Consider the following 18,213-nt stretch of genomic DNA (forward strand, 5'->3'; position numbering starts at 1 on the left):
ACATCCTTAATTGTTTTTGTTCCATGCATCAGTGTTCATTATAGGCATGGGAGTTTTATATTTCTAAAATAATGAGCCAAAAGTCTCAACACATATGAACATGTTTTAATGGCTAATAGGTACGAATACTGATTTATATACCATGCCTCTTTTGTCCCTATCCTGTAATCCAAACCTGCTCTTTCTGATTCCCCTGGAGTTTTATCGCATTCCTCCTAAGGGGAGTCAGTGAGTTCTTTTTAAGCTAACGGCCTTTATAGATTTCATGGTCATTTTTAGTTTTGTTTGGGCCCTCACTTCTTTATGAAAGCTCATTGAGCATTTATTGACACCCATTAATATAATGTGGTGGGAGGCCAATAAATCTAAGGAAGAGCGATTTAAGCAGGACCCTCCCGGGAGATGGGGCCATGGGGCAGTAAATGAGTAAAGATGGCAGGAATCCACAGAGTACCAGCAGTCAAGGCCGGAGGCTTTGGCTGAGGGGGCTGAAGCAGGAGGATGATCTGATAGGATCAGGTTTACGCTTCTAAGGGTTCAGTCTAGACAGAGAGTACAAGATGGATTTGAGGACTGAGATCAGTGGGGAAAGGCTAGGTAATGGTACATGTGAGGAAGGAGAAGGTGGACCAGACCCGCTACAGTGGGAGCCTCAGAGGTGAAGGAATTGTATTTAAAAAGACACAACTTTACTGAGGAGCCCAGAACAAGACTTGAGTAAATGAAGGAAAGGAAAGACTCAATATTGTAAAGGTATCTGTTATCCCCAAATCAATTTATCAATTTTTATTCAATTTTTTTTCAATGATAGTATTATCATTGAAAATACTAAAAGGATTTTTGGAAGGTGTGGGCACTCAATAAAATGATTCTAAACTCAGTCCATAATCATAACATATAAGAATATCCAGGAAAGACAGGCACGATGGTGCACACCTGTAGTCCCAGCTACTTGGCAGGCTGAGGTGAGAAAATAACTTGAGGCCAGGAATTTGAGGCCAACCTGGGTAACATAGTGAGACCAGCCTCTAAAAATAAATAAATACACATTTTATTTTCAAAAAATATTCAGGAATGTTTTAAAATGAGTGAAAAGAGAAAACTTTCCTTGCAGATATTAAAATTTACTCTAAACATTTAATAATTAAAGGAGAGAGGTACTCTAAACAGAGCCAGAGACAAAAGAGCAAAAGTCCAGAAAATAACTTCAAGTAATTTAGAACATGAGAAATAGTGGCATTTCAAATTGGTGGGTAATTTAATGACTGCTTAAACCCTTTTGTTAATCATAGAACATAAATAAAAATAGAATAATATAGAACCATTAAAAATTAAGCCGTAGATCTATATTGCCAGTAGATCTACATGCACATGAGTTCAGTATACAGTGTGATGTGAAAAAGACAGCTACAAAATTGTATGCATTTGCATTCCATTTATAAAACAGAGACTAGCCATTTGCATGAGTATAATGTAGATGGCAAAAATGGGATGAGGTTAAAGAAGTCAGAGTTCTGAAGCTAATATTAGCTGGGCATCCTAGGGATGTTGGAGTCCTGCAGGAAGAGTTGAATGTGGGGTAGACAGGATGAGCCATAGTCCCTGAGGAACATAGAGAGTTGACAGTAAATAATAGTGATGGCGAAGGCGATATTGTAAACAATGGAAGGAGGTACACACCTCAAAGAGAAAAGGATAACCACCTGAAAGGGATAATTGCCAATATGAAAGGAATGTTGGTACAGGCCCCACTGGGTCTGTACCTCACCCTGGGGTGAATCATGGTGGCTGTAAATGAAAGATAATGTTCATAGCATATTTAAATTAATATAGTTTTAATTAAGTTAGATTTGTTAGAATAATTTTCAGCTGCAAATTACAGAACACTCAATGAAAAGCGGATCCAGATAAAGGCATTATTATATCCATAACTACAAGGCTGGAGGCAGGCAGCCCTAAAGTTGATGCAGCTATTCATTGATGTCATCAAAGACCCAGACTCTTTCCCTGTTTACACTCTGGCCTTTTATGTGTACAGATGATGTTTCAAGATGGTTGCTACAGCTGCAAGTTGACCCTCCAAATCGGGAGCATTCAGCATAAGACGTGGGTTAGGAATGGGAGATGAGGAAATACAGCAGAGAGCATTCTACTTTTCACTGTCTAGCCAATTTGCCCATAGAGGACTGGGTGTCATGTTTATCCCTGGATCAATTCCTAGCAAAAGGAAATGTGATTGCCTTCACTGGACTGGACCAGGTCAGGTCTTCATGGCTGACAACCAACGTGTCTTCTATATCACGCAAATAATTATCTGTTCTACTCTTGTGGAAAACCAGCTTCTCTAAGCATTACCTCATTTGAAGAGGAAGAAAATACAGAGTGAGGGGAAAATTCTCAAAAGAGGGAATTGAAAGGAAGAATGTAGAAAGATAAGAAGGTATTTTGTCCAACTGCAGCCTTTCGAAAGCTTATTAAAATTTCTTCATCTTTTTTTGAGAGCTGTCGCCCAGGCTGGAGTGCAGTGGTGCAATCACAGCTCACTGCAGCCTTGAGCTCCCAGGCTCAAGTGATCTTCGTACCTAGGCCTCCCTAGTAGGGGGGCCACAGGCGTGAGCCACCATGCCCAACTAATTTTTTGTTATTTGTAGAGACAGGGTCTCCCTATGTTGCCTAGGCTGGTCTCAAACTCCTGGGCTCAAGTGATCCTCCCACCTCAGCTACCCAAAGTGCTAGGATTATAGATGTGGGTCACCACACCAGGCCTAAAATTTCATTGTAGAAAAGTATGTGTTGAAATGGGGAAATATTCACAGCACATTGTAAAATGTTTTTTAAAGCCTCACAAAACAATGTGTATAGAGTGATAGCCACTTGGGTCATTACCCAACAACCCAGGCACTTGGGCTTCATGTTTTCTTACTCCTTTACCCAGTGCTGATTTTTATCTCCTGCTCTGAAGAAATTATGTTTAGCATTGCATATTTGTAGTTTCAGTTCCTGATGATTTTCCACAGTGGGTTAGTAATAGCCATTATGATGAGGTAATGATTTATTCTTTCATATTGTTCATTTAAGTCATTACATTGTTCCTCAAACACCAACGTTTTCAGGCTTGGTGGAAATGACTTATTATCTTTTTTTTTTTTATTTCCAGTTAGTTGAGACTGATTCTTTACCTTTTCAGCATTATCACCACTTCCAGGAATGAATAAAAAATGGGTTCTGTTAGTTCTCATTTCAGAATACATATTTGATTATTAAAATTTACATGCAATGCCACTTTATTACACTTTTATCCACTTGCCTAGAAGTGGTAAAAATTAGAAGCCAGTGTTTCCATTTAGGGCCCATGCCTTTGTTTCTCCTGAGGGGCCTCGAGGTGATGTGTGCCTAACTCATCATGCACAGTGGCAAAGAGATGGGCACAGTGGCAAAGAGATGGGCACTATGGCACTTCTGGACTATGTTCTGCTGTGGAACAGAGCTCATGTGTGACTCTTTTAGCTTGCCAGTTAATGTCTTGCTTTGAATTCACCCATTACAACTTTCCAGGTGATCTGGAAGTTTTAAGGAATTCTCTTGAACCTTCCTCTTCCTTTCTCAGAATTTGTTTGTCTTGTTCTTTGTGATTTTGGATGAAGCATTCTTTGGGTCCTCCTGAGGACCACAGTGAGAAGTAGGGGAGACATGTTTATAAACAGCCTTTGAAGCTTATTCTTCATTGCTCATTGAGAATTGATCAATGAAAACTTGACAGGAGTTTTGAAATAGAGTAGAAGCTGTGTACATACAGCAAGCTTGATGTGGGGACCTGCAGTGTGGATTCTACTGAAATGCAGATGGAAGTGTGTGGAATCTCCAAGGAGTAAATGAAGCCACTTGGCTAACCCTCTAGGACCTTAACATGATGCTGTCAGTCACTATTTCATTGCTTAGGCAGCAATATTATACCACATTTTATGGGAAAACTATGGTTTTAAAACATTCTAGGAATAGATCCAGCAATTCCACTTCTGAGTAGATATCCAAAAAAATTGAAAGCAGAGTCACAAAGAGGTCATTCTACACCCGTGTTCATAACAGCAATATTCACAGCAGCCAAAAAGTGGAAACTACTGAGGTGCTCATCCATGGATGACCAGATAAGCAAAATGTTATATATACATATAATGGAATATTATTTAGCCTTAAAGAGGAAGGAAATTATGACACACACCACAACATGAATGAACCTTGAAGGCACTATGTTAACCAAGGCGAGACACTCACGAAAAGACAAATCCAATGTGATTCCACATGTATGAGGTATGTAGAGTTGTCAGATTCATAGAAACAGAAAATAGAATGGTGGCTGTCAGGGACTGAAGAGAGGAGAACATGGGGAGACATGTGAGAGAAGAAGTTATATGCAGGCTCAGGTGACCTTTCCCTCTGTTGTAACCCTCACCTTAATTCAACGTGTTCTTATTGGTTTAGTGTTTAAAAACCTTTGTTATATGTGATATATTTTTGGCTATGGCCTCCTCTAACACCCTTCATAGGAAACAGACAAACCACTATGGAGAGATTTCTGTGAAAACTTGAATAACAAATTTGAAAAGACTGAGGTTTACCAGAGTATAAGGAGAAAAATAGATTATCTTTGCCTACCAAGTTGGATATGTCCTGTTTTTAATTTTTAAATAAATAAACTGTTGATGTACATTTTTGGTGCTAAAACTTTGAGGATGTGAATATATCACTAGATATATCCCTATATCCAGAATTGCCTATTTAAAGTTGTCATTCTGTGACTTATTTTATGATATGATTTGGGTGTTTTTAGTGTATTTTGGAACTAACCATACTTTTTTATGATGAGAAAATAAGGCCCAGGCCAGGTGCAGTGGCTCACACCTGTATTTGCAGCACTTTGGGAGGATTGATGGCTCAAGGCCAGGAATTCAAGACCAGGCTGGGCAACATAGCAAGACCCTGTCTCTACAAAAGTTTAAAAAGTGACCAGGCCTGGTAACACACACCTGTAGTCCCAGCTACTCGGGTATTGTTTGAACGTAGGAATTCCAGGTTTCAGTGAGCTATGATGGCACCACTGCACTCCAGCCTGGGTGGCAGAGTGAGACCCCATCTTGAAAAAGAAAAGAATGCCCCATGATCAACCTTTTCCCATTAGAAAAGCCTGAAGTAGTTTTTTAGTTTGCTTGTTTGTCTTGATTTTAAATAAGAGGATTAGAGCTCTAGAACACCTGAGGGAAACAATTACAAGACTTCAAGGATTTCTTGTATTCGGTCAGAAAGGTCCAGAGTCTTTTTAGGGGCACTGCCAAGATAAAGCCCCACCTAAGATCTCTCAGAGCCAGACTTCATTCCACAATGGTGTCCTGTTGAAACATGCTTGCAAGTCCCATGTTTTCAAAAGATAGAGTGAGGGTCACAAGTGACTGTTTATCGTAGGTATGACTAAACGTTCAAACCTTTTATACCAGACTGTGACGTATAACATGAAAGGGAAACTTTTAAACCTGCGTTTAACTGAAAGAGCCTTAATTGGTGGTATCTGTAGTTTCATTGCATTGCATCACTAGGGTTACTGTGAAATATTTGAGTCATATATGGGACAGAATAATTTAGATTAAAATCTTGAGGAGCTCATTTAAGAGTATGTCTCACGATACTATAAAATTGAGATAAAACAGATAATAAGCTTAAGTAGAGAATCCTTTGAAATGTCTTGGATCAAAACACTTCTTGTGATTCTGTAGGAAAGATGTTTTTCCTTACCTCATTTAATGTTGTAATTTGTTTATTTATATCATCCTCTGGAATTGGTACTATATCTTATGATTATTTGGGACCAGAGTTCCTGACATAGCTGAATGTATTTCACCTTTGAAATTAGGTATTGCAATAAAGGATGGCTGAAGACTGAGAGGGGTTCCCCAGTCATGCTTATTACAGGTTCATAATGCTCAGCAACCTAACTCGTGGTTGAATTACTGAAGGTCATGAGATGTTTGGCAGATTTTGTTTTTTAAGTCATTAATTCAGTGTTCATTGGTTCAGATTTTCAGTTGTATCTTGATATTGGAGATTTAAAAGAAAAACCATTTGCTAAACAAAAAAAAAAAAAAAATTAAGTAGCCTAATAAAATCTAAAGAATGGTCATTCTTATGTAGAACCAACTTACATCTATAGACGTCATGCACATGGAATCAATGTTAGTCCAGTCATGTGGATTCATACTGCCTAACCCATGCTTTGGTATGACATTAACAAGCCCTTTTAATCTACTCTACCTTTAAACAAAGGAGAACTAGACCTATAGTACAAGTGCCGAAGTAACACAACTAAAACTGAATAATAATTATTATGGCATATCCCAGGGAGAAAAACAATGCGGCTATTAAAAATCTCATTGTATTAGAAAAAAGTCATGGCTGGGCGCGGTGGCTCAAGCCTGTAATCCCAGCACTTTGGGAGGCCAAGACGGGCGGATCACAAGGTCAGGAGATCAAGACCATCCTGGCTAACATGGTGAAACCCCGTCTCTACTAAAAAATACAAAAAACTAGCCGGGCGAGGTGGCGGGCACCTGTAGTCCCAGCTACTCGGGAGGCTGAGGCAGGAGAATGGCGTAAACCCAGGAGGCAGAGCTTGCAGTGAGCCGAGATCCGGCCACTGCACTCCAGCCTGGGTGACAGAGCAAGGCTCCGTCTCAAAAAAAAAAAAAGTCATATTGCACAATTTTATTAAAGTGGCATAATATTGATAATGAATTTTTACATGTTTTAAAAGAGCCACAAAATAATGTGTACACAATAACCATTTTTACTTAAATGTACTTATACATCCAAATATAATAAAATACGTAAGTTTTAAAAGACAGACTAAAAAGACACACAAAAAAGTGATACTAACAGTGAAGTGTTGTCTGTTCTCCAAGTAGTGGAAATTTTAGTGATTTTCTTGTTCTCTGGATTTTCAAAACATTTTATTAGTTTCTGCATTAAGCATGCATCTATACGTCTTAGCAATTTTATAAGAAAAACATAGTATGTGCTGTAACACAAATAAAAGCAATGTACATGTTTTTAAATTTGTGTACTGCTAATTGGCTGCTAAAGTTGTTTGAACACTGCAGCATGAACCAAACATTTATTCTTTATACTGTTTTAAATGAGTGACACTTAAGTGTATAGAGGCTAAAGATGATGAGCCAACATGACATTACTTTAGGTTAGTTGTGCTTTTTAAAATTCAGTGCTTACAAGTTGTGTGCATGTGTTTCCAATAAAGACTTATTTGCCAAAATGTTCCTTGAACATTTTGTGCTACATTTTCACACTCCTGTTTATTCATTGCAACTTATTGGACCTTCAGTGTTTCTCAAGTCTTGAAGGGTTTTCCCTCCCCAATGCAGTCTTCTCCAGGGTTTTGGGAAGCTTAGAAGGTAACCCCTGCCAGTTCAGAATATTCACTCAGGGGATCTCAAAATGATTCTAGGTCACTGCATACCCCCTCTAAGTGCTTTGTTCACACTGACCTTGTAGCAGTGGTCATGTTTTCTTTTAGTTGTTTGAGAATCTGTCTGTCCCAGAAATCAGGACACTTATCTTGGCAATAATCATCCTAATAATTACTGTTTGTCAAATGCTTACCATGTGCCAGAAACTGCAGAAGCTTGGCATGCTTTACTTCATTTAGCCCACCTCATAGTAGGAAAAGTAATCGCTACTTTCTCCACTTTATAAAAGGAAAAACTAAGGCTTTGGTTTTGAATAAGCTAGAATATAAAGACAGAGCTCCCAACTCTAAAGGAAGAACCAAAACCATAAACCAGTAAGCAAATATACCGTTCTCCATGAGAGGATTCAGTGGTCCGGCCAATGATAAGTGTATCCTCAGCTGCTTGCAGCTCTGAAATCCATGATGGTGCCCATTTTTCTAACCCTTGTATTAACAAAACAGCTCCATCCTCCCTGATATACACCGTTCTCATAATTTTGGATCGGGGGAGTAGGTCACTCTTAATTACTACAAATTTCAGAGGATTATGACATCATGGCCAATGTCTTACTTCCTACTTTCAGACACTGTTCCTGAGTATTAAATCTTGTATATGTTTGTATTGGTCCTAAAATTAGAAAAAGATCTGATATTGGTTGATATCCTGAATGATCCCCCCTCCATACTGGTTAATAATAGTAGTAATAAGAGCTGCCATTTACTGAATATTAACTGTGGTGCTAAGTGCTTTACAGTGATCCTGTGATAAAGTGGGTTTTGTTACTTTCCCATTTACAGACAGGGAAACTTAAGACTTAGGAGGTTAAATGGCTTGCCTTATTTTACATATTCATTTGTTCATTGACTTGATAAAGGAATACACTGAAGCTTTGAATCGAGATTTTCCAGACCCTAGTTTAAATCAAGACTCTGTTAATACTCTAAAAGAGTTGATAAAGACTGGGCCTGGTGGCTCACGCCTGTAATCACAGCACTTTGGGAGGCTGAGGCAAGAGAATAGCTTGAGCCCAGGAGTTTGAGGTCAGCCTGGGCAACATAGTGAGACCCTATCTCTACAAAAACAAAAAAATTAGCCTAGCATGGTGGTGCGCACCTATGGTCCCAGCTACTTGGGAGGCTGAGGCAGGAGGATATCTTGATCCCAGGAAGTCAAGGCTGCAGTGAACCATGATCACAGCACTACACTCCAGCCTGGGCAACAGAGCAAGATCCTGTCTAAAAAAAAACACACAAAACAAAACAACAAAAAAACAGTTAATCAGCACTCTCTTGCTAGTATGACTTTGGGCTGATTAGTAGCCTACATCTGTGTATCAGTTTCTTGACCTGTAAAATGGTGTAATGATATTATTTACCTAAATGTTGTGGTGTGAATTAAATTATTTACTAAGAGGACAAAGCTTAGAATAGTGCTTGATACGTAGTGAGTGTTTAGTACTAGGTACTATAAAATAATAATCACCATTAATAACAATATTATTATTCACTGGATTTTAATTGTTGAAATGACACATTAAACAATAGAGAAGCAGAAAGTGTCCCCTCACAACCTCCTCCTTCCACTCCCCAGCAAGAGCCACTGAAACCAGTTTGGCAGATATTCTTCCAGAACGTTTTCCATTACATCAAAAACTATTTTAAAATTGTCTTTTCATTAGTAAAATACAGGTTGAGAGTGAAATTTTTTGCAGTGTTCTTGAAAGTGTGGGAGTGGAAAGGCAGGAAGGGAGACAAATTCACTCATTCAGCCAATACCTATCAAATGCCTGCTGCATGCCAAGCAACCACAAAATGCTAAGGATTTGGTGTCCAGCATAGCAAATGCTCAACTTCCTTTTTGAGTGTTTATTGATTTTCTTTTTTTAATTTTATTAGGATATGATGTTTCAGCTTCTCCGAGGTCTGGACTTTCTTCATTCACACCGAGTAGTGCATCGCGATCTAAAACCACAGAACATTCTGGTGACCAGCAGCGGACAAATAAAACTCGCTGACTTCGGCCTTGCCCGCATCTATAGTTTCCAGATGGCTCTTACCTCAGTGGTGAGTGAGAGAGTGCTGTCCTTTTATTAAACTTATTTTTCCTCTTTTGAATGACAGTCTGTCCCCCTTCCATGTCCCTAATGTTACTACTGCCCATGGCTAGTTGGTGGATAGAATGTCTTTGCCCTTTTTCATATGGCAGTGGGTAGGCAGAAAGCATTCTGTTTACAGCTACAGTCACATCCAGCCTGGGCTTGTTGTGGACAGGATCCATTGCAGAAATAGCGTGTTGCATCTTAGCCACTGGACAGGAATCGGTTACAAGTTTCCAAATGCTTTCTGCCATAACCACTGTTTTCAGAGCTGTATGCACAATGCCTAGGGAACACACAGCTCAAGGTCAGGGAAGAAAGAGCACGAGCAATGTTGACCTGTCTGTGGCATCCTGGTTTGAGAAACAGAGTGCCTACACAAGTGTGTTAAAGCACTCCTCTGAAGCTGTGGTGCCAGTTGTAAAGAAGAAATCAAATTCACGGTGAACTTGGATAATACATGAATGTATAGCACCACCATTCCAGGTAAAGGCTTATATAACCCTGAATAGAAAAAGCGAACCCAATGGCCCTATTTTGGCAAAAAATAACAGCTATGATATCCTGTTTCTTTTTGCCATTCAGATGCATAATAGCTATTGACATTGGTTAGCTTCTATTTCTCCTTATAGTTCGTTATTTCTCAGATGGATTTTTGTGAAATTCTGCACCGCAAATACAAAAAGAGCAGCCTGGAAATAGGTATTAATATGCTTCTCTTTGAAAGACCTATTTTGCATACAGTAAATTCATGCCTTACATACAGTAAATTAAATGATATATAGCAAATTAAATCTTAAGAAAAAGAATTTAAAAAAAGAAAATATCTTTGTATATTCAAAGAAATAAAAAAGAAAAAAGAAAAATAATCCATATTGTCCATCTTTAGCCTTAAAGTGGTTCTCACATCAGGGACACCATGGCCCTGTTGTTAAGGAATGATTGGCAGCACCTTTGGTCATTCTGCACAGCAAAAAATTGTTTCCCTAAATTTCAGTAATACTATAGCTGATAAGTAGAAATTCAAGAGAGGAGTTGGAAATTCTCTGAGACAGATAACTTGCCTTAGGAAAAAATCCAATTTATAAAAGTGTTCCCCACCCCCTGCCCGCAGTCAAAATAGGGGGTGCTACCACCTAGACACGTAAGACCAGTTACTTTCCAAACATTATAGACTTTTCCTAGGGCATCAGAACTTTTGGTGCAGAGAATTCCTTGGAAAATGTTGCCATTGTTATAAGATAAATCCTACTTGTTTCCTCTTTTCCCAGCATATACTATTGCTTTAGAGGAGAAATGGCACGAGTTGACGTTTCAAAGATAGGTCTCAGCTTTGAGCAGGGTCAAGCAAGCCCTTGTATTCTTATGTAATCACACCAGAAAGGGCTGAGTCTGTGTATTTCCCCAGTGGGAAGGGTGAGGTAGGCTTCGAGTTTCCCTAGGAAGTTGTTGTGCCTGTTGTTTTGGGGCCCTGGGGAGAAGCTTGAATAGGCTTTGTGATTCAGAGAGTCATCAGGGGAGTAGATAGAAGGAACTTGTCTCCTTGGGTACCTTAATTGAAGGAAGGATGAGCTGTAACTGAGATGGACACTTTTATTTTAATCCCCTAAATGGGCACTAATAACCATAAATAAAACAGGAAATCCAGTTGGTTTGTGTTTGATTTTTTTTTTCTTATTAAATTTGAGGAATGATAGCCCAGCTTGTGCGTAACATCAATTAACATTCCATTCTTGCTGAAAGTTGATATGTTCAAACAGGAAAATGTAGACAAATTATTTCATAGAGGAAAAGGAGAAAGGCAGACATAAATACACAATTTTTCAGTATCTAGCTTATCCTGCATGCTGTATATTTCCTATAGTGACATAAGTAAAACATATTAGCAGCTGAGAAGGACACTAAAACAAATTCAGACTTTATTTGAAAGAGTGACAGTTGGAATTTAATGGCAATAATAAAGGGTGTGTTCCTACAGGGTACTACATTTTAAAATTTCCCCACTCTTTTGTATTTTTCTACTTAAAGGAAATATCCATTTAATATAGTAATGCGTCGATTTATATACACATGGTGACATATAAAAACCTGGAATCATAGTTTTTTAGACTGAAGTGGTATATATATTTTTAGTGTCTCTTGAAGAGAAAAGACTACACTCCCCTTCCTGGAAATACACATTTTTTAGGGGGTTATGTCATACAGGAACTGAGAATCAACTTGATTTGTGGAATGTTAAAGGAATTACAAGTTAACTGATTCGAAACTGACATCTTAAAACTATGAGAAATGCTAGTATTTTACTTATCTTTCAAAGCCTGACTCCAGGGGTACCTTTTCTAGTATCCCTTTCAGAAATTAATTTCTCTTCCCTCTCTCAGTGTTTCCAGAGTTATATATATATATAGTTTGTTTGTTTGTTTGTTTTTGTTTTTGAGACAGAGTTTCACTCTGTTGCCAAGGCTGGAGTGCAGTAGCCCTATCTCGGCTCACTGCAACCTCTGGCCGCCGGGTTCAAGCGATTCTCGTGTCTCAGCCTCCCAAGTAGCTGGGATTACAGGCCACCTCAGGCTAATTTTTGTATTTTTAGTAGAGACAGGGTTTTCCCATGTCGACCAGGCTGGTTTCGAACTCCTGACTTCAAGTGATCCGTCCGCCTCAGCCTCCCAAAGTGCTGGGATTACAGGCATGAGCCACCGCGCCCAGCCCATAGTACTGTTTTCTGTCTTATTTTTAGTTATTTGGGAATTTTATTTATCAAGCTGTGAGTTCCTCAAAGGCAGATGCTCATCTTATTCAGCCCTAACACACAGTGCCTTGTATATTTTGATAGGCATTCAGGAAATATTTTTCAGTGAATCAATTGACAAATGCTGACTTACAGATATAAGCAGTTGAGTCATAACAAGAATAGGGAAGGAGTTATGTTATACATTTAATGGTCTCATTTGATGTGTGTCAATATTCCTCATAGCTAGCTGGTAATACTAAGCTGAAGGACTTACTCCATATACCTTAAAATGTCTGAGTCCATTTTGCACATTAGTCCTGATTGATTTATTGGCAGCACATATCTGTGTTCAAAATCATGAAAGCTATTAATACATGCTGTAGCTCAATCTCAAGTTAGGAGTGAAAAGGTGACACAAATGCAAGTTCACAGTTTGTGCATTGTTTTTATCAGGATCCTTTCTACTGCCTCATGAACACATTGCGTGTATGAATTGAATTTCCTGTCCTGAACAAAAAGCTGTAGAGATAGAGGAATGTAGCATTATTGTAATTCTACTTATTTGAAGACTTTCTTTAGCCCCTTGTGTTTTGGGATTAAAGCAAAGTTTTAGAAGAGGAGTCGTATTCTTCTAAACTAATTAACATCCTCTAAATGAAAAAATGAGTGAGTTACTAGACAACTTTTGCTATCTATGTAAATAAATGATATTTCTGTTTGAACAATTACAAAAGCTTTTATTTTAGCTTCTTTCTGAAAACTTCAAAATGTTCTTACATATAGAACTTTGAGGGAGCAGTTAGCAATATTTATTTTCATTTTAAGTTCATGATCACCTGATAGATCCTGAACTACTACTGTTCCTTAATTTCTGAGCCAGTATGCTGTATGCCAGTATTCAAGACAAGGCATCTTTTGGATTAATTGAGAAATTAGTTGTTCGGGACAGGTAAGCTTTCTAGGCATCTTAAGGTGTATAATCCTTTATATTCTGATCTTTATTATTTTATTTTTCTAGTGAAAACAATTTTATTGTTAAGAAACACAAGTTTTAAGCCGGGCACGGTGGCTCAAGCCTGTAATCCCAGCACTTTGGGAGGCTGAGACGGGTGGATCACGAGGTCAGGAGATCGAGTCCATGCTGGCTAACACGGTGAAACCCCGTCTCTACTAAAAAATACAAAAAACTAGCCGGGCGATGTGGCGGGCGCCTGTAGTCCCAGCTACGTGGGAGGCTGAGGCAGGAGAATGGCGTGAACCCAGGAGGCGGAGCTTGCAGTGAGCTGAGATCCGGCCACAGCACTCCAGCCTGGGCAACAGAGTGAGACTCCGTCTCAAAAAAAAAAATAAAAAAGAAACACAAGTTTCATAAGTAGAATATACTTCATATGTTGGCCTTTGGTAGAAATTAATTTGGGACAGTAGCCTGGACCATAGTTGTAGCTGTAGGTGGTATGTAACATTGGGCCGAATGACTTATCTTGTTCTCATCTGATAAATTGAGGACTAATCAAAGAGTTAAATATCCTTTGGATGCCTAACTTTGCCAGGCTGCGTCCAACATGACGTTCAGGTGTCTTTATGGGGTATTGTGTTCTTGCTGCTCAATATAGTGTCTTGTATGCACATGTACCCATACAGAGTATTATACCTATTTATTTAAAGATTGTAGAATTAAGATGTGAATGGTAGCAGTGTTTGCCTTAATCCTAGGCAAGAGAGGCCCCTGGCCTGGATCTCATGCTTTAGAGAAGCCTACACTGGCCCTACTCCAGCCTTGTCTCCCTTCATGGAGCACACAACCCAGGGTGCCAAGGAAGCATGTCCCTTAAGACCTCCATCCCCACCCCATACCACACACAGGACATTACAATTCCCTGACTAAATGGGAATGGCATGGGCTCATCCTTCCTCCTAATAGAGATTTTGCCACTTGTGTGTTCACTCCTAAGCCTAGGAGCAGCTGTTTGCAGCATATGGGCAAAGCTTGAACTTGCAAACTGGAGTGTCCGCAAGCATGTGTGTGAGGCCCCTTGTGGTTCAAAGAAGGAGTTGGAAATGTGAAGAGAAGTGGGGCCTGTTATGCTTAACACCTGGCATGGGTTATTTTTATTAGAAAAGTTTCTCTGAAACCATGAAAAATTAACTTCTCTGACCTCTATAGAACTATTACATTTGTTCTCGTTGGAAAACCAATGAGAACAGGTTACAGGGAGGTTCTTTCCATTGCACATAACTGATAGGTCAGAATCATGACACATGCAGTTATATAATGTCTGTGGCAAAAGTGTTTCAAGAATATACACATGTTCAGTGCAATGACTGTTGTGACTAGCTGAAATTATATTTAGAGTCATTCTGAAGTCAACATTTCTAAGTCCTTCTCATGTGAAATGTACATGGTGCAACTCATTTTTGTCAAGATAAGGGAAACAGAGACCAGCCACTCAGCCAGCAATTTCAGTCCTACCTAACTGTGCACCCGGGTCTGACATGTCTTAGAGCAGAGCCAGGAACATCACCAGCAGCCCTAGTGAGGGCTCTGACAGTCATAAAGCACTGTGACCAGCAAGCTCAGGAAGGGAGCAGTCTTGGTCTTCCCATTTATGATGCAAAATCTTTTTTTTTCTCTAAAACCTAATCATACAGCTTGGAGGGTGATATTGTTGCCATTGGATTTGGTGTTCTTGGAACTCTTTATCAACCATTTCATTTTGAAAGTGGGGAAAACTGCCATTCAAACAGGCAGTGTGACCAGATTAAGTCTGAATTTACCAAATAGATTGTAAATGGCTTGGAGAATTCTAATGTTTATATTCTGGCTCTGGCCCACTATCCCCACTCCTCTTTTCTCTGTACCAAAAATTCAGTACCTGAGAGGGTATCAAACTGTGTTCTGTGGAACTCTCAGATTCTACAAAGGATATTTAGAGGTTCCACAAATGTTTAGGAGTCCATTTTTTAAAAACATATTTTGTCTTGTTAAAATGGCAAAACCAAAAACAGACAACTAGCTCATGCCACATTTTGACAACAGTGAGAAACACTGGGTCATGAACTGGTGCCTCCTGGTTTTCTTTTTTTTTTATGTAGACCTCAATAAAACTTTTGCCACACTGTGCACCTGAATGTCTTATAAAAGTATCATTGCTTAGGAAAAATGAAGCATTCTCTTGATTCAGTCCTATCTGTGTCCTCTCCCTTAAAATCACCCAAGTCCATAATTGCAACAGCACATTCATTGTGCTGCTCTCACTGTACATGGTACTACTTTAAGGACCACCCAAGCCATGCCAGTATTGATGTTTTTATACCACATGTGATTGCCAACACCCAGGCAGTTAGAGCCAGTCACTCCCCAGGACAGCCATCATAAAGCCATCCATGGGTAGAAAGAAGTGTACCTTAAAATGAGATCATTCTTTTTGGTACTTCAGTATCTTCACCTCCTGAGATGAAGTCCAAAATTGGCCTGCCTTCAATCAATTTCTTCTTTGCACTGAACAGTCTTAGAGTGGCCTGTCATTGTATTTTTGGGGACTTTATACAATCATTTAATGCTATTCATGAAGTTAACATTTTTCCTTCAAATGCCTGTGCCTAATCCACCCATATAGTTTAGAGAAAAATTCCTCTTTGTACCATAATGGAAGAGTGGGAATATGTTCCCATCTTTTTAGTGACTTAATAAAATTCTCACTAAGTGAATTATATTCTCTTTCTCCAAGGATCATTTTTTCCATATTACCTTCACTAATAAAAGATATGCGTGTTCTGAAAACACCCTTTATTCCATAGAAATTACAGAAAGACAACAAGTAAATGTTAAGCGTGAGAAGACTTTTATTCGACAGCTGTACAAAGTACAAAACTTCATTTTGGAAAATATTTTTAAATCTGTAATTGATAAGATTCCCAATGTTGCTTTATTTGAGATCATTAACTTATTTAAATACCACAAGTATTACAAAAATTGCCAGGGAAAGCATCAGGAAGAATAGCTAATGATTGCTGGAGTTGATATCTAGGTGATGGGATGATCTGTGTAGCCGACCACCATGGCACACATTTACCTGTGTAACAAACCTGTACATCCTGCACATGTACCCTGGAACTTAAAGTTGAAGGAAAAAAAATTACTTACATCCCCTTCTTATGCTTCTGATGATACTCCTTCCTTACTCTGAGCTCAGTGTTGATAGCATTTAGTAACACTAACGGAACCTCATGGATTCAGAAACTTCTTGATAAGCCTAGGGGAGAAAATCAATGAAATGGAGTTGTGGCTTTCAGTCAACAAATAATTACTGATTGCTTTCTATGTGCCAGACGCTCAGTGAAGCTGAGGGATGATGGTGAATGGAAATGAACAAGGTCCGTGCTCTCAGAGAGCTTACAAGCGAGATGGAGAGAGAGATCTGAATCAGATAGTCACACAAAGAAATGTCTAGTTAGAAACAGAGGTAAATGCAATAAGGAAAGGGATATGGTTTTATGAGGCCATATGATAAGGCTCCAGAACCTGCCTAGGCTAAGGGCTAGGGAAGCCCTCCCTCCTCACCCAGGTCAAAATGTGGGATGCTTAAAAAGGTCACCAGCATCCTCCTCTTGAACGCACCTGGATGTGGGCCCTGTGAATGTGCGCGTCATGCAATTTGTGCTTGGGGTGTGTGTGTGTATGTGTGTGTTTGGAATAACTCATTCCACGGCACCCAGTTTGGCACCACCAAGTGACAAAGTGAAGCAGGACCAGAGATCGGAGAACAATGTCATCTTTTACAGGAGAAAATAAATTGTTTATGCTTGATTTCCTCTTCGTGCGTGTTGTATTTACTATGGAGACCTGGCAGGTTTGTGCCTCGGCTTGGGCAGCCGAGTAGCTCCCACAGAAGCCTCCAAAAGCTGCCAGTGCATACTGAATAAATCAAACCAAGAACATTACATGAGTATAATGGAAAAAACCCAAAGCCCTGTTGCCTCGGCACCTCAGCGAAAGTGCAGGACACACCTCTGAAGCAGGAAGGGCTCCTGTGACTCCTTCCCCGCTCAACATCTTGCCATGACACAACCAGGTCTGTTTTGTTAAAACATCCAGTTGCCAGTACATATTTCATAGTTAACAATGGAGTGTTTGTGCCGGTTTCGTTTTCACTTTCACCAGTGAGGGAAGTGGAACACAATGGGGGCAGTACACAGAGCTGGGAACAGGACACGTTTTCTTTAGGATTCCCAGGGCTGGGTACATGGAAAATGCCAGAGCCAAAACAAACATGAAAACCCATCCAGATTCTCCATTGCGCATTCTCGGTGGTAATAAAACACATTTGAGTTATCATCTGATAGGTTAACTGTGCCTCCGCGGTGAAAGCAAATATCGATGACCACTGTGAGAATTTCTGCCATATAGAAAGAGAATGTATTCCATACTGCACAGAAAGCTGCTGTTGGTGCGTGTGCATGCGTGTGGGTATCTAATTGCACCAAATGGATTTGTGAAGTAAATCAAATGACTTATTTCCTTGTTTATAAAAGATAGCCATTCATTTGACTCACCTAAGTCTACTCCTTCATAAGTGGTCAGTGTTGCGAATTAGTTCTGGACAAAAACAGTTCAACTGTAATGCTACTGCCTGGAAGATGTTTTACTCAGAGAAAGAGCCAGAAGTTCCTTGCTTTCTTCCTACATTTGTTCGGCCAGCATCTACCAGGGTATGATACAGAGAGAGTCTGGTTGTCCGTCTTTCTCTTTCTTTTCTTTTCTTCTTTTTCTTTCCTTTTCCTTCCTTCCTTTATTTTCTTTCCTTCCTTCCTTCCTTTCTTTCTTTTTCTTTCTTTCTTTCTTTTCTTTCTTTCCTTCCTTCCTTCCCTCCCTCCCT

General features: G+C 39.4%; 1 protein-coding gene across 2 annotated transcripts in view; it reads left to right on the forward strand.

Moving 5' to 3' along the window:
* Positions 1–18,213, forward strand: part of CDK6 (cyclin dependent kinase 6) — a 239,117-nt gene that overhangs the window by 103,795 nt on the left and 117,109 nt on the right. For both annotated transcript variants that reach the window (XM_017870303.1, XM_017870304.1), the window contains one exon: positions 9,407–9,574. In XM_017870303.1, the coding sequence (XP_017725792.1) occupies positions 9,407–9,574 (168 nt within the window). The remainder of the gene's footprint in view (positions 1–9,406; positions 9,575–18,213) is intronic.

This window comes from Rhinopithecus bieti, unplaced genomic scaffold, assembly GCF_001698545.2.
Source record: "Rhinopithecus bieti isolate Rb0 unplaced genomic scaffold, ASM169854v2 scaffold_5191, whole genome shotgun sequence".
Classification (NCBI taxonomy): domain Eukaryota; kingdom Metazoa; phylum Chordata; class Mammalia; order Primates; family Cercopithecidae; genus Rhinopithecus; species Rhinopithecus bieti.